This window comes from Eucyclogobius newberryi, unplaced genomic scaffold, assembly GCF_026437365.1.
Source record: "Eucyclogobius newberryi isolate DKJ021-1_F unplaced genomic scaffold, fEucNew1.0.hap1 SCAF_19, whole genome shotgun sequence".
Lineage (NCBI taxonomy): Eukaryota > Metazoa > Chordata > Actinopteri > Gobiiformes > Gobiidae > Eucyclogobius > Eucyclogobius newberryi.
Genome location: NW_027315823.1, coordinates 5,705,173 through 5,728,085, shown reverse-complemented (window position 1 = coordinate 5,728,085; position 22,913 = coordinate 5,705,173). Strand labels below are relative to the sequence as shown.

Here is a 22,913-nt window from a genome sequence, read left to right as displayed (position 1 = left end):
TACTGAAGGACACAATAGATGGATAATGCTGGACACAATATATGGATACTGTGGGACACAATAGATGGACACTAAGGGACACAATAGATGGCTACTAAGGGACACAATAATCGGATACTAAGGGACACAATAGATGGATACTGTGGGACACAATAGATGGATACTGCGGGACACAATAGATGGATAATGCTGGACACAATAGACGGATACTGCGGGACACAATAGATGGATATTGCTGGACACAATAGATAGATACTAAGGGACACAATAGACGGATACTGCGGGACACAATAGATGGATACGGTGGGACACAATAGATGGATACTATGGGACACAATAGATGGATACTGCGGGACACAATAGATGGATACTGCGGGACACAATAGATGGATACTGAAGGACACAATAGACGGATACTGCGGGATACAATAGACGGATACTGTGGGACACAATAGATGGACACTACGGGACACAATAGATGGATACCATGGGACACAATAGATGGATACTAAGGGACATGATAGATGGATACTAAGGGACACGATAGATGGATACCACGAGACACAATAGACGGATACTGCGAGACACAATAGATGGATACTGCGGAACACAATAGATGGATACTAAGGGACACGATAGAGGGATACTAAGGGACACGATAGATGGATACCACGAGACAAAATAGACGGATACTGCGGGACACAATAGACGGATACTGCGGGACACAATAGATGGATATTAAGAGACACAATAGATGGATACTAAGGGACACGATAGATGGATACTGTGGGACACAATAGATGGACACTACGGGACACAATAGATGGATACCACGGGACACAATAGACGGATACTGCGGGACACAATAGATGGATACTGCAGGGCAAAATAGATGGATACCACGGGACACAATAGACAGATACCACGAGACACAATAGACGGATACTGCGGGACACAATAGATGGATACTAAGGGACATGTTAGATGGATACTAAGGGACACGATAGATGGATACCACGAGACACAATAGATGGATACTGTGGGACACGATAGATGGATACTGTGGGACACAATAGACGGATAATAAGGGACATGCTAGATGGATACTAAGGGACACGATAGATGGATACTACGGGACACAATAGATGGATACTAAGGGACACGATAGATGGACACTGTGGGACACAATAGATGGACACTACGGGACACAATAGATGGATACCACGGGACACAATAGACAGATACTACGGGACACAATAGATGGATACTGCAGGGCAAAATAGATGGATACCACGGGACACAATAGACGGATACCACGGGACACAATAGACGGATACTGCGGGACACAATAGATGGATACTAAGGGACACGATAGATGGATACTAAGGGACACGATAGATGGATACCACGGGACACAATAGACGGATACTGCAGGACACAATAGATGGATACTGCGGGACACAATAGATGGATACTAAGGGACACGATAGATGGATACTGTGGGACACAATAGACGGATAATAAGGGACATGCTAGATGGATACTAAGGGACACGATAGATGGATACTACGGGACACAATAGATGGATACTAAGGGGCACGATAGATGGATACTGCGGGACACAATAGATGGATACTAAGGGACACAATAGACGGATACTGTGGGACACAATAGATGGATACTAAGGGACACAATAGACGGATACTGTGGGACACAATAGATGGATACTGTGGGACACAATAGATGGATACTGCGGGACACAATAGACGGATACTGCGGGACACAATAGATGGATACTGTGGGACACAATAGATGCATACTGCGGGACACAGTAGATGGATACTGCGGGACAAAATAGATGGATACTGTGGGACACAATAGATGGATACTAAGGGACACAATAGATAGATACTGTGGGACACAATAGATGGATACTGCGTGACACAATAGATGGATTCTAAGGGACACAATAGATGGACACTAAGGGACACAATAGATGGATACTAAGGGACACAATAGACGGATACTAAGGGACAAAATAGATGGATACTGCGGGACACAATAGATGGATACTACGGGACACAATAGATGGATACTGAAGGACACAATAGATGGATACTGCGGGACACAATAGATGGATAATGCTGGACGCACTAGACGGATACTGCGGGATACAATAGACGGATACTGCGGGACACAATAGATGGATACTGAAGGACACAATAGACGGATACTGCGGGATACTATAGACGGATACTGTGGGACACAATAGATGGATACTACGGGACACAATAGATGGATAATGCTGGACACAATATATGGATACTGTGGGACACAATAGATGGATACTGAAGGACGCAATAGACGGATACTGCGGGATACAATAGACGGATACTGCGGGACACAATAGATGGATACTGCGGGACACAATAGATGGATACTGCGGGACACAATAGATGGATACTGAAGGACACAATAGACGGATACTGCGGGATACAATAGACGGATACTCTGGGACACAATAGATGGATACTATGGGACACAATAGATGGATAATGCTGGACACAATAGATGGATACTGCGGGACACAATAGATGGATACTACGGGACACAATAGATGGATACTGAAGGACACAATAGATGGATAATGCTGGACACAATATATGGATACTGTGGGACACAATAGATGGACACTAAGGGACACAATAGATGGCTACTAAGGGACACAATAATCGGATACTAAGGGACACAATAGATGGATACTGTGGGACACAATAGATGGATACTAAGGGACACAATAGATGGATAATGCTGGACACAATAGACGGATACTGCGGGACACAATAGATGGATATTGCTGGACACAATAGATAGATACTAAGGGACACAATAGACGGATACTGCGGGACACAATAGATGGATACGGTGGGACACAATAGATGGATACTATGGGACACAATAGATGGATACTGCGGGACACAATAGATGGATACTGCAGGACACAATAGATGGATACTGAAGGACACAATAGACGGATACTGCGGGATACAATAGACGGATACTGTGGGACACAATAGATGGATACTACGGGACACAATAGATGGATACTAAGGGACACAATAAACGGATACTAAGGGACACAATAGATGGATAATGCTGGACACAATAGATGGATACTGCGGGACACAATAGATGGATACTACGGGACACAATAGATGGATACTGAAGGACACAATAGATGGATAATGCTGGACACAATATATGGATACTGTGGGACACAATAGATGGACAATAAGGGACACAATAGATGGCTACTAAGGGACACAATAAACGGATACTAAGGGACACAATAGATGGATACTGTGGGACACAATAGATGGATACTAAGGGACACAATAGATGGATAATGCTGGACACAATAGACGGATACTGCGGGACACAATAGATGGATATTGCTGGACACAATAGATAGATACTAAGGGACACAATAGACGGATGCTGCGGGACACAATAGATGGATACGGTGGGACACAATAGATGGATACTATGGGACACAATAGATGGATACTAAGGGACACAATAGATGGATAATGCTGGACACAATAGATGGATACTGAAGGACACAATAGACGGATACTGCGGGACACAATAGATGGATACGGTGGGACACAATAGATGGATACTATGGGACACAATAGATGGATACTACGGGACACAATAGATGGATAATGCGGGACACAATATATGTATACTAAGGAACACAATCGATGGATACTGTGGGACAGAATAGATGGATACTGTGGGACACAACAGATGGATCCTACGGGACACAATAGATGGACACTACGGGACACAATAGATGGATAATGCTGGACACAATATATGGATACTGTGGGACACGATAGATGGATACTGTGGGACACAATAGACGGATACTACGGGACACAATAGATGGATACTGCGGGGCAAAATAGATAGATACTGCGGGACACAATAGATGGATACTAAGGGACATGATAGATGGATACTAAGGGACACGATAGATGGATACCACGAGACACAATAGACGGATACAGCGAGACACAATAGATGGATACTGCGGGACACAATAGATGGATACTAAGGGAAACGATAGAGGGATACTAAGGGACACGATAGATGGATACCACGAGACACAATAGACGGATACTGCGGGACACAATAGACGGATACTGCGGGACACAATAGATGGATACTGCGGGACACAATAGATGGATATTAAGAGACACAATAGATGGATACTAAGGGACACGATAGATGGATACTGTGGGACACAATAGATGGACACTACGGGACACAATAGATGGATACCACGGGACACAATAGACGGATACTGCGGGACACAATAGATGGATACTGCAGGGCAAAATAGATGGATACCACGGGACACAATAGACGGATACTGCGGGACACAATAGATGGATACTAAGGGACATGTTAGATGGATACTAAGGGACACGATAGATGGATACCACGAGACACAATAGACGGATACTGCGGGACACAATAGATGGATACTGTGGGACACAATAGATGGATACTAAGGGACACAATAGATGGATACTGTGGGACACAATAGACGGATAATAAGGGACATGCTAGATGGATACTAAGGGACACGATAGATGGATACTACGGGACACAATAGATGGATACTAAGGGACACGATAGATGGACACTGTGGGACACAATAGATGGACACTACGGGACACAATAGATGGATACCACGGGACACAATAGACAGATACTACGGGACACAATAGATGGATACTGCAGGGCAAAATAGATGGATACCACGGGACACAATAGACGGATACCACGGGACACAATAGACGGATACTGCGGGACACAATAGATGGATACTAAGGGACACGATAGATGAATACTGTGGGACACAATAGACGGATAATAATGGACATGCTAGATGGATACTAAGGGACACGATAGATTGATACTACGGGACACAATAGATGGATACTAAGGGGCACGATAGATGGATACTGCGGGACACAATAGATGGATACTAAGGGACACAATAGACGGATACTGTGGGACACAATAGATGGATACTAAGGGACACAATAGACGGATACTGTGGGACACAATAGATGGATACTGTGGGACACAATAGATGGATACTGCGGGACACAATAGACGGATACTGCGGGACACAATAGATGGATACTGTGGGACACAATAGATGCATACTGCGGGACAAAATAGATGGATACTGTGGGACACAATAGATGGATACTAAGGGACACAATAGATAGATACTGTGGGACACAATAGATGGATACTGCGGGACACAATAGATGGATACTACGGGACACAATAGATGGATACTGCGGGACACAATAGATGGATACTGTGGGACACAATAGATGCATACTGCGGGACAAAATAGATGGATACTGTGGGACACAATAGATGGATACTAAGGGACACAATAGATAGATACTGTGGGACACAATAGATGGATACTGCGGGACACAATAGATGGATACTGTGGGACACAATAGATGCATACTGCGGGACAAAATAGATGGATACTGTGGGACACAATAGATGGATACTAAGGGACACAATAGATAGATACTGTGGGACACAATAGATGGATACTGCGGGACACAATAGATGGATACTGCGTGACACAATAGATGGATTCTAAGGGACACAATAGATGGACACTAAGGGACACAATAGATGGATACTAAGGGACACAATAAAACGGATACTAAGGGACAAAATAGATGGATACTGCGGGACACAATAGACGGATACTACGGGACACAATAGATGGATACTGAAGGACACAATAGATGGATACTGCGGGACACAATAGATGGATAATGCTGGACACAATAGATGGATACTAAGGGACACGATAGATGGACACTGTGGGACACAATAGATGGACACTACGGGACACAATAGATGGATACCACGGGACACAATAGACAGATACTACGGGACACAATAGATGGATACTGCAGGGCAAAATAGATGGATACCACGGGACACAATAGACGGATACCACGGGACACAATAGACGGATACTGCGGGACACAATAGATGGATACTAAGGGACACGATAGATGGATACTAAGGGACACGATAGATGGATACTGTGGGACACAATAGACGGATAATAATGGACATGCTAGATGGATACTAAGGGACACGATAGATTGATACTACGGGACACAATAGATGGATACTAAGGGGCACGATAGATGGATACTGCGGGACACAATAGATGGATACTAAGGGACACAATAGACGGATACTGTGGGACACAATAGATGGATACTAAGGGACACAATAGACGGATACTGTGGGACACAATAGATGGATACTGTGGGACACAATAGATGGATACTGCGGGACACAATAGACGGATACTGCGGGACACAATAGATGGATACTGTGGGACACAATAGATGCATACTGCGGGACAAAATAGATGGATACTGTGGGACACAATAGATGGATACTAAGGGACACAATAGATAGATACTGTGGGACACAATAGATGGATACTGCGGGACACAATAGATGGATACTACGGGACACAATAGATGGATACTGCGGGACACAATAGATGGATACTGTGGGACACAATAGATGCATACTGCGGGACAAAATAGATGGATACTGTGGGACACAATAGATGGATACTAAGGGACACAATAGATAGATACTGTGGGACACAATAGATGGATACTGCGGGACACAATAGATGGATACTGTGGGACACAATAGATGCATACTGCGGGACAAAATAGATGGATACTGTGGGACACAATAGATGGATACTAAGGGACACAATAGATAGATACTGTGGGACACAATAGATGGATACTGCGGGACACAATAGATGGATACTGCGTGACACAATAGATGGATTCTAAGGGACACAATAGATGGACACTAAGGGACACAATAGATGGATACTAAGGGACACAATAAAACGGATACTAAGGGACAAAATAGATGGATACTGCGGGACACAATAGACGGATACTACGGGACACAATAGATGGATACTGAAGGACACAATAGATGGATACTGCGGGACACAATAGATGGATAATGCTGGACACAATAGATGGATACTAAGGGACACGATAGATGGACACTGTGGGACACAATAGATGGACACTACGGGACACAATAGATGGATACCACGGGACACAATAGACAGATACTACGGGACACAATAGATGGATACTGCAGGGCAAAATAGATGGATACCACGGGACACAATAGACGGATACCACGGGACACAATAGACGGATACTGCGGGACACAATAGATGGATACTAAGGGACACGATAGATGGATACTAAGGGACACGATAGATGGATACTGTGGGACACAATAGACGGATAATAATGGACATGCTAGATGGATACTAAGGGACACGATAGATTGATACTACGGGACACAATAGATGGATACTAAGGGGCACGATAGATGGATACTGCGGGACACAATAGATGGATACTAAGGGACACAATAGACGGATACTGTGGGACACAATAGATGGATACTGTGGGACACAATAGATGGATACTGCGGGACACAATAGATGGATACTAAGGGACACAATAGACGGATACTGTGGGACACAATAGATGGATACTAAGGGACACAATAGACGGATACTGTGGGACACAATAGATGGATACTGTGGGACACAATAGATGGATACTGCGGGACACAATAGACGGATACTGCGGGACACAATAGATGGATACTGTGGGACACAATAGATGCATACTGCGGGACAAAATAGATGGATACTGTGGGACACAATAGATGGATACTAAGGGACACAATAGATAGATACTGTGGGACACAATAGATGGATACTGCGGGACACAATAGATGGATACTACGGGACACAATAGATGGATACTGCGGGACACAATAGATGGATACTGTGGGACACAATAGATGCATACTGCGGGACAAAATAGATGGATACTGTGGGACACAATAGATGGATACTAAGGGACACAATAGATAGATACTGTGGGACACAATAGATGGATACTGCGGGACACAATAGATGGATACTGTGGGACACAATAGATGCATACTGCGGGACAAAATAGATGGATACTGTGGGACACAATAGATGGATACTAAGGGACACAATAGATAGATACTGTGGGACACAATAGATGGATACTGCGGGACACAATAGATGGATACTGCGTGACACAATAGATGGATTCTAAGGGACACAATAGATGGACACTAAGGGACACAATAGATGGATACTAAGGGACACAATAAAACGGATACTAAGGGACAAAATAGATGGATACTGCGGGACACAATAGACGGATACTACGGGACACAATAGATGGATACTGAAGGACACAATAGATGGATACTGCGGGACACAATAGATGGATAATGCTGGACACAATAGATGGATAATGCTGGACGCACTAGACGGATACTGCGGGATACAATAGACGGATACTGCGGGACACAATAGATGGATACTGAAGGACACAATAGACGGATACTGCGGGATACTATAGACGGATACTGTGGGACACAATAGATGGATACTACGGGACACAATAGATGGATAATGCTGGACACAATATATGGATACTGTGGGACACAATAGATGGATACTGCGGGACACAATAGATGGATACTACGGGACACAATAGATGGATACTGCGGGACACAATAGATGGATACTGCGGGACACAATAGATGGATACTGAAGGACACAATAGAAGGATACTGCGGGATACAATAGACGGATACTGTGGGACACAATAGATGGATACTACGGGACACAATAGATGGATACTAAGGGACACAATAAACGGATACTAAGGGACACAATAGATGGATAATGCTGGACACAATAGATGGATACTGCGGGACACAATAGATGGATACTACGGGACACAATAGATGGATACTGAAGGACACAATAGATGGATAATGCTGGACACAATATATGGATACTGTGGGACACAATAGATGGACACTAAGGGACACAATAGATGGCTACTAAGGGACACAATAAACGGATACTAAGGGACACAATAGATGGATACTGTGGGACACAATAGATGGATACTAAGGGACACAATAGATGGATAATGCTGGACACAATAGACGGATACTGCGGGACACAATAGATGGATATTGCTGGACACAATAGATAGATACTAAGGGACACAATAGACGGATACTGCGGGACACAATAGATGGATACGGTGGGACACAATAGATGGATACTATGGGACACAATAGATGGATAATGCTGGACACAATATATGGATACTGCGGGACACAATATATGTATACTAAGGGACACAATCGATGGATACTGTGGGACAGAATAGATGGATCCTACGGGACACAATAGATGGACACTACGGGACACAATAGATGGATACTGCGGGACACAATAGATGGATACTGTGGGACACAATAGATGCATACTAAGGGACACAATAGATAGATACTGTGGGACACAATAGATGGATACTGCGGGACACAATAGATGGATACTGCGGGACACAATAGATGGATACTGCGGGACACAATAGATGGATACTGCGGGACACAATAGATGGATACTGTGGGACACAATAGATGGATTCTAAGGGACACAATAGATGGACACTAAGGGACACAATAGATGGATACTGTGGGACACAATAGATGGATACTGCGGGACACAATAGATGGATACTGCGTGACACAATAGATGGATTCTAAGGGACACAATAGATGGTCACTAAGGGACACAATAGATGGATACTAAGGGACACAATAAACGGATACTAAGGGACAAAATAGATGGATACTGCGGGACACAATAGATGGATACTACGGGACACAATAGATGGATAATGCTGGACACAATAGATGGATACTGCAGGACACAATAGATGGATACTACGGGACACAATAGATGGATACTGAAGGACACAATAGATGGATACTGCGGGACACAATAGATGGATAATGCTGGACACAATAGATGGATACTAAGGGACACGATAGATGGATACTGAAGGACACAATAGATGGATACTGCGGGATACTATAGACGGATACTGTGGGACACAATAGATGGATACTACGGGACACAATAGATGGATAATGCTGGACACAATATATGGATACTGTGGGACACAATAGATGGATACTGCGGGACACAATAGATGGATACTGCGGGACACAATAGATGGATACTGAAGGACACAATAGACGGATACTGCGGGATACTATAGACGGATACTGTGGGACACAATAGATGGATACTGTGGGACACAATAGATGGATACTACGGGACACAATAGATGGATAATGCTGGACACAATATATGGATACTGTGGGACACAATAGATGGATACTGCGGGACACAATAGATGGATACTACGGGACACAATAGATGGATACTGCGGGACACAATAGATGGATACTGCGGGACACAATAGATGGATACTGAAGGACACAATAGAAGGATACTGCGGGATACAATAGACGGATACTGTGGGACACAATAGATGGATACTACGGGACACAATAGATGGATACTAAGGGACACAATAAACGGATACTAAGGGACACAATAGATGGATAATGCTGGACACAATAGATGGATACTGCGGGACACAATAGATGGATACTACGGGACACAATAGATGGATACTGAAGGACACAATAGATGGATAATGCTGGACACAATATATGGATACTGTGGGACACAATAGATGGCTACTACGGGACACAATAAACGGATACTAAGGGACACAATAGATGGATACTGTGGGACACAATAGATGGATACTAAGGGACACAATAGATGGATAATGCTGGACACAATAGACGGATACTGCGGGACACAATAGATGGATATTGCTGGACACAATAGATAGATACTAAGGGACACAATAGACGGATACTGCGGGACACAATAGATGGATACGGTGGGACACAATAGATGGATACTATGGGACACAATAGATGGATACTACGGGACACAATATATGGATACTGCGGGACACAATATATGTATACTAAGGGACACAATCGATGGATACTGTGGGACAGAATAGATGGATACTGTGGGACACAACAGATGGATCCTACGGGACACAATAGATGGACACTACGGGACACAATAGATGGACACTACGGGACACAATAGATGGATACTGCGGGACACAATAGATGGATACTGCGGGACACAATAGATGGATACTGCGGGACACAATAGATGGATACTGCGGGACACAATAGATGGATACTGCGGGACACAATAGATGGATACTGCGGGATGGGCATGTAAAACGCTGTGATCTCGTACGACAGTGAAGAGGGTCTTACCAGTAAGCTGTAGAAGAAGACGTGACCGAAGACGCCGAGGCAGCAGATGATGAGGTAGATCAGGTGGTACAGGAACTCAAAGTCCAGCACCATGGCGCTGTAGCCGCGGGTGAACGTGCCGCGGTTGCCCACGAAACTCAGCAGGAAGATCAGCTTATTGCACACCTGAGCGGGAAGAAAAGGGCGGGAAATAAGATAAGATAAGATATTCAGATTCCGCTGTAAAATGCACTGGTTTGTTGTGGCAGCAGTAAAAGAAACCAAGGGAACAACATAGATCCTTTGTTCCATTTCAGTGCAGAAAACATGAAGAAATAACTATTAAGCACTTTTATATCTTAATTAATTGGATTATGACAGTATATATTCAGACAAAAGGACTGTCAAGGCATTTTACAATTATAAAGTAGCATTCTGTTCACAATATCACAAGATTTGTATATAATTACATCCTTAGTAGACTCCAATTGCTCTGTAATCCTATATGCACTTAAATAATTTTTAAGTGGTTTGATGAAAAGTACATCAAAGACAGAGCTAACGTTCAGCTTTACAGAAACGCTCAGAACCAGGTTAGTGCCAGAGGAGTAACCCGGACTCTTAATTAGGATGAGGATTAAGGAGAAACCCGGTCAGATGCCGGCTGTCCCTGTTTTTAACGTGCCAATCCAAGGCCGAGTATCGCTGTCACCACAAACACACACGGGACACTTACAGGGAACACGCTCGACACACTGGAGCCGGGTCGTGGAAAACCCATTTGTGGTGGAACTGAAGATTTATACCTACAATGAACAAAAATATACACGCAACACTTTGGTTTTTGATCCCATTCTTAATGAGCCGAACTTTCTACAAACACAAAAGAGCCATTTCCTTTGTCTTACTGAGCAATTCATATTCATTATAAATAATCCACCCCCCCAAGGTGTGCCTTAGGCTGGACACTCTGACCTCATCACAGGCTCAGTGTGGGACATGTTCATTCATAAACCAAGACCAAACTCAGATCAAACCAGGACCAAACCGTGATATTGGGAGAGATATAGAAGCTGTATCGATACATGAATCGCTCTGGAAGGACAAATACTTCATGCAGATTGATCGAAGCGTCAGAACAGCAGCGTGAGTAGAGAAATCACAGTTTTGTTAAACCTAAATAAGAGAAAACGCAAATGCCCAAAGCGCTTCCCTTCATCCTGCTGTGCTCAGTAAATAGAAATAACCAGAAGAGGAAAACATAGTAGAAGTAGCAGTGTAAAAGTAAAAATAATGGGTGGAAAGGTGCTTTAGACCTGGTTTAGACCTGGTTTAGTCCTGGTTTGGACCTGGTTTGGACCTGGTTTAGACCTGGTTTAGACCTTTTTTAGACCTGGTTTAGTCCCGCTTTAGTCCTGGTTTAGACCTGGTTTAGATCTGGTTTAGTCCTGGTTTAGAACTGGTTTAGTCCTGCTTTAGTCCTGGTTTAGACCTGGTTTAGTCCTGGTTTGGACCTGGTTTGGACCTGGTTTAGACCTGGTTTAGTCCTGCTTTAGTCCTGGTTTAGACCTGGTTTAGTCCTGGTTTAGAACTGGTTTAGTCCTGCTTTAGTCCTGGTTTAGACCTGGTTTAGTCCTGGTTTAGACCTGCTTTAGTCCTGGTTTGGACCTGGTTTAGTCCTGGTTTAGTCCTGCTTTAGTCCTGGTTTAGACCTGGTTTAGTCCTGCTTTAGTCCTGGTTTGGACCTGGTTTAGTCCTGCTTTAGACCTGGTTTAGTCTTGGTTTGGACCTGCTTTAGACCTGGTTTAGTCCTGGTTTAGACCTGGTTTAGTCCTGCTTTAGACTTGGTTTAGTCCTGGTTAAGACCTGGTTTAGACCTGGTTTAGACCTGGTTTAGTGCTGGTTTAGACCTGCTTTAGACCTGCTTTAGTCCTTGTTTAGTCCTGCTTTAGTCCACGTTTAGACCTGCTTTAGTCCTGCTTTAGACCTGCTTTAGACCTGGTTTAGTCCTGGTTTAGAGCTGGCTTCTCTTACATAAGTCGCTCGCGTGGTTTTGGCTTTGTTTCGCTCGTGTTTGTGGGACAGACTGAGCTTTGGAGAGTGAAACTGTTCAGAGCCAATGACGCACTTCACACTGTGTAACTCAGCAGGACGTGAAGAGAGTACGACATGGGCACGAGAGAAGAGAGAGAGAGCAGGGGAGAAGAGAGAGAGCAGGGGAGAAGAGAGAGAGCAGGGGAGAAGAGAGAGAGAGCAGGGGAGAAGAGAGAGAGCAGGGGAGAAGAGAGAGAGAGCAGGGGAGAAGAGAGAGAGCAGGGGAGAAGAGAGAGAGCAGGGGCAGGAGAGAGAGAGAGCAGGGGAGAAGAGAGAGAGAGCAGGGGAGAAGAGAGAGCAGGGGAGAAGAGAGAGAGAGCAGGGGAGAAGAGAGAGAGAGCAGGGGGGACAAGAGAGAGCAGGGGGAGAGAGAGAGAGCAGGGGAGAAGAGAGAGAGCAGGGGAGAAGAGAGAGAGAGCAGGGGAGAAGAGAGAGAGCAGGGGAGAAGAGAGAGAGCAGGGGCAGGAGAGAGAGAGAGCAGGGGAGAAGAGAGAGAGCAGGGGAGAAGAGAGAGAGAGCAGGGGAGAAGAGAGAGAGCAGGGGAGAAGAGAGAGAGCAGGGGCAGGAGAGAGAGAGAGCAGGGGAGAAGAGAGAGAGAGCAGGGGAGAAGAGAGAGCAGGGGAGAAGAGAGAGAGAGCAGGGGAGAAGAGAGAGAGAGCAGGGGGGACAAGAGAGAGCAGGGGGAGAGAGAGAGAGCAGGGGAGAAGAGAGAGAGAGCAGGGGAGAAGAGAGAGAGCAGGGGAGAAGAGAGAGAGAGCAGGGGAGAAGAGAGAGCAGGGGAGAAGAGAGAGAGAGCAGGGGAGAAGAGAGAGAGAGCAGGGGGGACAAGAGAGAGCAGGGGGAGAGAGAGAGAGCAGGGGAGAAGAGAGAGAGAGCAGGGGGAGAGAGAGAGAGCAGGGGAGACGAGAGAGAGCAGGGGAGAAGAGAGAGAGAGCAGGGGAGACGAGAGAGAGCAGGGGAGAAGAGAGAGAGAGCAGGGGAGACGAGAGAGAGCAGGGGAGACGAGAGAGAGCAGGGGAGACGAGAGAGAGCAGGGGAGAAGAGAGAGAGCAGGGGAGAAGAGAGAGAGAGCAGGGGAGACGAGAGAGAGCAGGGGGAGAAGAGAGAGAGAGCAGGGGAGACGAGAGAGAGCAGGGGGAGGAGAGAGAGAGCAGGGGAGAAGAGAGAGAGCAGGGGGAGAAGAGAGAGAGCAGGGGGAGAGAGAGAGAGCAGGGGGAGGAGAGAGAGAGCAGAGGGAGAAGAGAGAGAGCAGGGGGAGAAGAGAGAGAGAGCAGGGGAGACGAGAGAGAGCAGGGGAGACGAGAGAGAGCAGGGGAGAAGAGAGAGAGAGCAGGGGAGACGAGAGAGAGCAGGGGAGACGAGAGAGAGCAGGGGGAGGAGAGAGAGAGCAGGGGAGAAGAGAGAGAGCAGGGGGAGAAGAGAGAGAGCAGGGGGAGAGAGAGAGAGCAGGGGGAGGAGAGAGAGAGCAGAGGGAGAAGAGAGAGAGCAGGGGAGAAGAGAGAGAGCAGGGGAGAAGAGAGAGAGCAGGGGGTGAGAGAGAGAGCAGGGGAGAAGAGAGAGAGCAGGGGAGAAGAGAGAGCAGGGAGAGAGAGAGAGCAGGGGGAGAAGAGAGAGAGCAGGGGAGACGAGAGAGAGCAGGGGGAGAAGAGAGAGAGAGCGGGGGAGACGAGAGAGAGCAGGGGGAGGAGAGAGAGAGCAGGGGAGAAGAGAGAGAGCAGGGGGAGAAGAGAGAGAGCAGGGGGAGAGAGAGAGAGCAGGGGGAGGAGAGAGAGAGCAGAGGGAGAAGAGAGAGAGCAGGGGAGAAGAGAGAGAGCAGGGGAGAAGAGAGAGAGCAGGGGGTGAGAGAGAGAGCAGGGGAGAAGAGAGAGAGCAGGGGAGAAGAGAGAGCAGGGAGAGAGAGAGAGCAGGGGGAGAAGAGAGAGAGCAGGGGAGACGAGAGAGAGCAGGGGGAGAAGAGAGAGAGAGCGGGGGAGACGAGAGAGAGCAGGGGGAGGAGAGAGAGAGCAGGGGAGAAGAGAGAGAGCAGGGGGAGAAGAGAGAGAGCAGGGGGAGAGAGAGAGAGCAGGGGGAGGAGAGAGAGAGCAGAGGGAGAAGAGAGAGAGCAGGGGAGAAGAGAGAGAGCAGGGGAGAAGAGAGAGAGCAGGGGAGAAGAGAGAGAGCAGGGAGAGAAGAGAGAGAGCAGGGGGAGGAGAGAGAGAGCAGGGGCAGGAGAGAGAAGCGAGAGAGAGCAGGGTAGAAGAGAGGGAGAGAGAGAGAGCAGACAGGGGCATGAGAAAAGAGAGAGAGCATGGGGAGGAGAGAGAGCGGGAGAGAGAGAGAGAGCAGAGGAGAGAGAGCAGGGGGAGAAGAGAGAGGAGAGAGAGGAGAGAGAGCAGGGTAGAAGAGAGGGAGAAAGAGAGAGAGCAGAGTGAGAGATGAGAGAGAGAGGAGAGAGAGCAGATATGGGCATGAGAGAAGAGAGAGCAGGGGGAGGAGAGGGAGAGAGCAGGGGAGAAGAGAGAGGAAGAGAGAGGGAGAGAGAGAGGGAGAGAGAGGGAGAAAGAGAGCAGATATGGGCATAAGAGAAGAGAGAGAGGGAAGGGAGACATGGGCATTAGAGTTCAACCACCAGAGAGAGAGAGGGAGAGAGAGATGAGAAGTAAAACTGGTGAAACAGGTTTAGTAAAGCAAGATTTAAACCAGATGCAGGCCTTTCTGTGGAGTTTGCATGTTCTCCCTGTGTCAAAAACATGTAGAATAGGCTCCTCCCCTCTGGGACTTTCCAGGTTAAATAAAGAGCAACAATAAAAAATAACTATTTAAAGAACAATTTACACTGAACAAAAACACTGTCGTTTCCATTTTTCCTGAGTCTTGTCTTACTGTTAATATTCATAATCATCCCCCTCACAGCTGTGGCAGGTGTGCCTGAGGCTGGACACAAACTCACTCTGAAATGTTCAGTTTTGCTTCATTGGGAGAGTCTGGGGGTCAGTATTTGGGAGTCAGTATTTGGGGGTCAGTATCTGGGGTCAGTATTTGGGGGTCAGTATCTGGGGTCAGTATCTGGGGGTCAGTATCTGGGGTCAGTATCTGGGGTCAGTATCTGGGGTCAGTATCTGGGGGTCAGTATCTGGGGTCAGTATTTGGGGGTCAGTGTCCGGGGTCAGTATCTGGGGTCAGTATCTGGGGTCAGTATCTGGGGGTCAGTATCTGGGGGTCAGTATTTGGGGGTCAGTGTCGGGGGTCAGTATCTGGGGGTCAGTATCTTGGGGTGAGTATCTGGGGTCAGTATCTGGGGTCAGTATTTGGGGGTCAGTGTCTGGGGTCAGTATTTGGGGGTCAGTCTGGGGTCAGTATCTGGGGGTCAGTATCTGGGGTCAGTATTTGGGGGTCAGTCTGGGGTCAGTATCTGGGGGTCAGTATCTGGGGTCAGTATCTGGGGTCAGTATTTGGGGGTCAGTATCTGGGGGTCAGTATCTGGGGGTCAGTATTTGGGGGTCAGTGTCTGGGGTCAGTATCTGGGGTCAGTATCTTGGAGTCAGTATCTGGGGGTCAGTATCTGGGGTCAGTATTTGGGGGTCAGTATTTGGGGGTCAGTATTTGGGGGTCAGTATCTGGGGGTCAGTATCTGGGGTCAGTATTTGGGGGTCAGTATCTGGGGGTCAGTATTTGGGGGTCAGTGTCTGGGGTCAGTATCTGGGGTCAGTATCTGGGGGTCAGTATCTGGGGTCAGTATTTGGGGGTCAGTATCTGGGGGTCAGTATTTGGGGGTCAGTGTCTGGGGTCAGTATCTGGGGGTCAGTATCTGGGGTCAGTATCTGGGGGTCAGTATCTGGGGTCAGTATCTGGGGGTCAGTATTTGGGGGTCAGTATCTGGGGGTCAGTATCTGAGGGTCAGTATCTGAGGGTCAGTATTTGGGGGTCAGTATCTGGGGGTCAGTATCTGGGGGTCAGGATTTGGGGGTCAGTATTTGGGGTCAGTATCTGGGGGTCAGTATCTGGGGGTCAGAGACTTTTGGACTCACGTTGAAGGCTCCAAGGAGGAACAGCGTGGGCTCCAGTCCCACAGAGAAGATGAGGCGCAGGATGGTGACGATGACGAGGGCGCGGATGCCCATAGGCTGAGGCATGATGACCACGATGACCAGAGACGCCAAAACCCCCGCCCACAGCAGCAGGGACAGGTGCGGCTCGATGATACCTGCGCAGAGGAGCACGACGACAGGTGAGAGACAGGTAAAGAGGCTCGATGATACCTGCGCAGAGGAGCACGACGACAGGTGAGAGACAGGTAAAGAGGCTCGATTATACCAGAGCAGAGGAGCACGACGACAGGTGAGAGACAGGTAAAGAGGCTCGATTATACCAGAGCAGAGGAGCACAACGACAGGTGAGAGACAGGTAAAGAGGCTCGATTATACCAGAGCAGAGGAGCACAACGACAGGTGAGAGACAGGTAAAGAGGCTCGATTATACCAGAGCAGAGGAGCACAACGACAGGTGAGAGACAGGTAAAGAGGCTCGATTATACCAGAGCAGAGGAGCACAACGACAGGTGAGAGACAGGTAAAGAGGCTCGATTATACCAGAGCAGAGGAGCACAACGACAGGTGAGAGACAGGTAAAGAGGCTCGATTATACCAGAGCAGAGGAGCACGACGACAGGTGAGAGACAGGTAAAGAGGCTCGATTATACCAGAGCAGAGGAGCACGACGACAGGTGAGAGACAGGTAAAGAGGCTCGATTATACCAGAGCAGAGGAGCACGACGACAGGTGAGAGACAGGTAAAGAGGCTCGATTATACCAGAGCAGAGGAGCACAACGACAGGTGAGAGACAGGTAAAGAGGCTCGATTATACCAGAGCAGAGGAGCACAACGACAGGTGAGAGACAGGTAAAGAGGCTCGATTATACCAGAGCAGAGGAGCACAACGACAGGTGAGAGACAGGTAAAGAGGCTCGATTATACCAGAGCAGAGGAGCACAACGACAGGTGAGAGACAGGTAAAGAGGCTCGATTATACCAGAGCAGAGGAGCACAACGACAGGTGAGAGACAGGTAAAGAGGCTCGATTATACCAGAGCAGAGGAGCACGACGACAGGTGAGAGACAGGTAAAGAGGCTCGATTATACCAGAGCAGAGGAGCACAACGACAGGTGAGAGACAGGTAAAGAGGCTCGATTATACCAGAGCAGAGGAGCACAACGACAGGTGAGAGACAGGTAAAGAGGCTCGATTATACCAGAGCAGAGGAGCACAACGACAGGTGAGAGACAGGTAAAGAGGCTCGATTATACCAGAGCAGAGGAGCACAACGACAGGTGAGAGACAGGTAAAGAGGCTCGATTATACCAGAGCAGAGGAGCACGACGACAGGTGAGAGACAGGTAAAGAGGCTCGATTATACCAGAGCAGAGGAGCACAACGACAGGTGAGAGACAGGTAAAGAGGCTCGATTATACCAGAGCAGAGGAGCACGACGACAGGAGAGAGACAGGTAAAGAGGCTCGATTATACCAGAGCAGAGGAGCACGACGACAGGTGAGAGACAGGTAAAGAGGCTCGATTATACCAGAGCAGAGGAGCACAACGACAGGTGAGAGACAGGTAAAGAGGCTCGATTATACCAGAGCAGAGGAGCACGACGACAGGTGAGAGACAGGTAAAGAGGCTCGATTATACCAGAGCAGAGGAGCACGACGACAGGTGAGAGACAGGTAAAGAGGCTCGATTATACCAGAGCAGAGGAGCACGACGACAGGTGAGAGACAGGTAAAGAGGCTCGATTATACCAGAGCAGAGGAGCACGACGACAGGTGAGAGACAGGTAAAGAGGCTCGATTATACCAGAGCAGAGGAGCACAACGACAGGTGAGAGACAGGTAAAGAGGCTCGATTATACCAGAGCAGAGGAGCACGACGACAGGTGAGAGACAGGTAAAGAGGCTCGATTATACCAGAGCAGAGGAGCACGACGACAGGTGAGAGACAGGTAAAGAGGCTCGATTATACCAGAGCAGAGGAGCACGACGACAGGTGAGAGACAGGTAAAGAGGCTCGATTATACCAGAGCAGAGGAGCACGACGACAGGTGAGAGACAGGTAAAGAGGCTCGATTATACCAGAGCAGAGGAGCACAACGACAGGTGAGAGACAGGTAAAGAGGCTCGATTATACCAGAGCAGAGGAGCACGACGACAGGTGAGAGACAGGTAAAGAGGCTCGATTATACCAGAGCAGAGGAGCACAACGACAGGTGAGAGACAGGTAAAGAGGCTCGATTATACCAGAGCAGAGGAGCACGACGACAGGTGAGAGACAGGTAAAGAGGCTCGATTATACCAGAGCAGAGGAGCACGACGACAGGTGAGAGACAGGTAAAGAGGCTCGATTATACCAGAGCAGAGGAGCACAACGACAGGTGAGAGACAGGTAAAGAGGCTCGATTATACCAGAGCAGAGGAGCACAACGACAGGTGAGAGACAGGTAAAGAGGCTCGATTATACCAGAGCAGAGGAGCACGACGACAGGTGAGAGACAGGTAAAGAGGCACGATTATACCAGAGCAGAGGAGCACGACGACAGGAGAGAGACAGGTAAAGAGGCTCGATTATACCAGAGCAGAGGAGCACAACGACAGGTGAGAGACAGGTAAAGAGGCTCGATTATACCAGAGCAGAGGAGCACAACGACAGGTGAGAGACAGGTAAAGAGGCTCGATTATACCAGAGCAGAGGAGCACAACGACAGGTGAGAGACAGGTAAAGAGGCTCGATTATACCAGAGCAGAGGAGCACAACGACAGGTGAGAGACAGGTAAAGAGGCTCGATTATACCAGAGCAGAGGAGCACTACGACAGGTGAGAGACAGGTAAAGAGGCTCGATTATACCAGAGCAGAGGAGCACGACGACAGGTGAGAGACAGGTAAAGAGGCTCGATTATACCAGAGCAGAGGAGCACGACGACAGGAGAGAGACAGGTAAAGAGGCTCGATTATACCAGAGCAGAGAAGCACGACGACAGGTGAGAGACAGGTAAAGAGGCTCGATTATACCAGAGCAGAGGAGCACGACGACAGGTGAGAGACAGGTAAAGAGGTTCGATTATACCAGAGCAGAGGAGCACGACGACAGGTGAGAGACAGGTAAAGAGGCTCGATTATACCAGAGCAGAGGAGCACAACGACAGGTGAGAGACAGGTAAAGAGGCTCGATTATACCAGAGCAGAGGAGCACAACGACAGGTGAGAGACAGGTAAAGAGGTTCGATTATACCAGAGCAGAGGAGCACAACGACAGGTGAGAGACAGGTAAAGAGGTTCGATTATACCAGAGCAGAGGAGCACAACGACAGGTGAGAGACAGGTAAAGAGGCTCGATTATACCAGAGCAGAGGAGCACAACGACAGGTGAGAGACAGGTAAAGAGGCTCGATTATACCAGAGCAGAGGAGCACAACGACAGGTGAGAGACAGGTAAAGAGGCTCGATTATACCAGAGCAGAGGAGCACAACGACAGGTGAGAGACAGGTAAAGAGGCTCGATTATACCAGAGCAGAGGAGCACAACGACAGGTGAGAGACAGGTAAAGAGGCTCGATTATACCAGAGCAGAGGAGCACAACGACAGGTGAGAGACAGGTAAAGAGGCTCGATTATACCAGAGCAGAGGAGCACTACGACAGGTGAGAGACAGGTAAAGAGGCTCGATTATACCAGAGCAGAGGAGCACGACGACAGGTGAGAGACAGGTAAAGAGGCTCGATTATACCAGAGCAGAGGAGCACGACGACAGGAGAGAGACAGGTAAAGAGGCTCGATTATACCAGAGCAGAGAAGCACGACGACAGGTGAGAGACAGGTAAAGAGGCTCGATTATACCAGAGCAGAGGAGCACGACGACAGGTGAGAGACAGGTAAAGAGGTTCGATTATACCAGAGCAGAGGAGCACGACGACAGGTGAGAGACAGGTAAAGAGGCTCGATTATACCAGAGCAGAGGAGCACAACGACAGGTGAGAGACAGGTAAAGAGGCTCGATTATACCAGAGCAGAGGAGCACAACGACAGGTGAGAGACAGGTAAAGAGGTTCGATTATACCAGAGCAGAGGAGCACAACGACAGGTGAGAGACAGGTAAAGAGGTTCGATTATACCAGAGCAGAGGAGCACAACGACAGGTGAGAGACAGGTAAAGAGGCTCGATTATACCAGAGCAGAGGAGCACAACGACAGGTGAGAGACAGGTAAAGAGGCTCGATTATACCAGAGCAGAGGAGCACAACGACAGGTGAGAGACAGGTAAAGAGGCTCGATTATACCAGAGCAGAGGAGCACGACGACAGGTGAGAGACAGGTAAAGAGGTTCGATTATACCAGAGCAGAGGAGCACAACGACAGGTGAGAGACAGGTAAAGAGGTTCGATTATACCAGAGCAGAGGAGCACAACGACAGGTGAGAGACAGGTAAAGAGGCTCGATTATACCAGAGCAGAGGAGCACAACGACAGGTGAGAGACAGGTAAAGAGGCTCGATTATACCAGAGCAGAGGAGCACAACGACAGGTGAGAGACAGGTAAAGAGGCTCGATTATACCAGAGCAGAGGAGCACGACGACAGGTATAATTGAGCTTCTTTACCTGTCTCTTACCAGAAATGTCTCCTTCTACTGTAGATTTGACGCCCCCTCCCCCACTGTGGTCACCTCTGACAACCCAACCAATGGTCAAATGTGTTTTTCTTCATCGACAATCAACGACTGGACCAACATGATCCTGGACATTCGTTAAAATGGAAAAGATAACGTACAGAATTGATTCAAAAATTGACAAATTTGACAGACTTTGGACTAAATGGGACGTTTTCTTTGGGTTTCGTGTGTCGTGATTTTTCTCTTTTTTTCTTTTCATTGGATGTCGATTTATTTATGTCTTTTCTCTCTTTTCTGTGTTTATTCTTTTGTTATGAATCAAAAAATAATAATTGTGTTTTTCTCGAGAGTAGTTAAAGTTTATCGTATTTACATTCAGTGCTGATTGGCCAGTTTGAAGGAGGTACCGTTGCCGTCGGTGACAGGCTCCTACATGGAGCTGGAATGGGCTTATCTAGGATTAGAGTACGGTACATGGAGACACACATACTGTACACAAGTGTGTCAGCGCTTATCTCACGCTCTGGGTTCAAGGCTCTGGGTTCAAGGCTCTGGGTTCAAGGCTCTGGGTTCAAGGTTCAGGGTTCAAGGCTCTGGGTTCAAGGCTCTGGGTTCAAGGTTCTGGGTTCAAGGCTCTGGGTTCAAGGCTCTGGGTTCAAGGTTCTGGGTTCAAGGCTCTGGGTTCAAGGCTCTGGGTTCAAGGCTCTGGGTTCAAGGCTCTGGGTTCAAGGCTCTGGGTTCAAGGTTCAGGGTTCAAGGCTCTGGGTTCAAGGCTCTG

The 22,913-nt window shown here is 47.6% G+C and overlaps 1 protein-coding gene across 1 annotated transcript in view; it reads right to left on the bottom strand.

The window, feature by feature from the left end:
• itpr1a (inositol 1,4,5-trisphosphate receptor, type 1a) overlaps window positions 1-22,913 on the bottom strand; it is a 201,634-nt gene that overhangs the window by 44,030 nt on the left and 134,691 nt on the right. The window contains exons 52-53 of the mRNA XM_072451506.1: window positions 17,505-17,680; window positions 11,425-11,589 (exon numbers count right to left, since the gene is read on the bottom strand). Of these exons, the coding sequence (XP_072307607.1) occupies window positions 11,425-11,589; window positions 17,505-17,680 (341 nt within the window). The remainder of the gene's footprint in view (window positions 1-11,424; window positions 11,590-17,504; window positions 17,681-22,913) is intronic.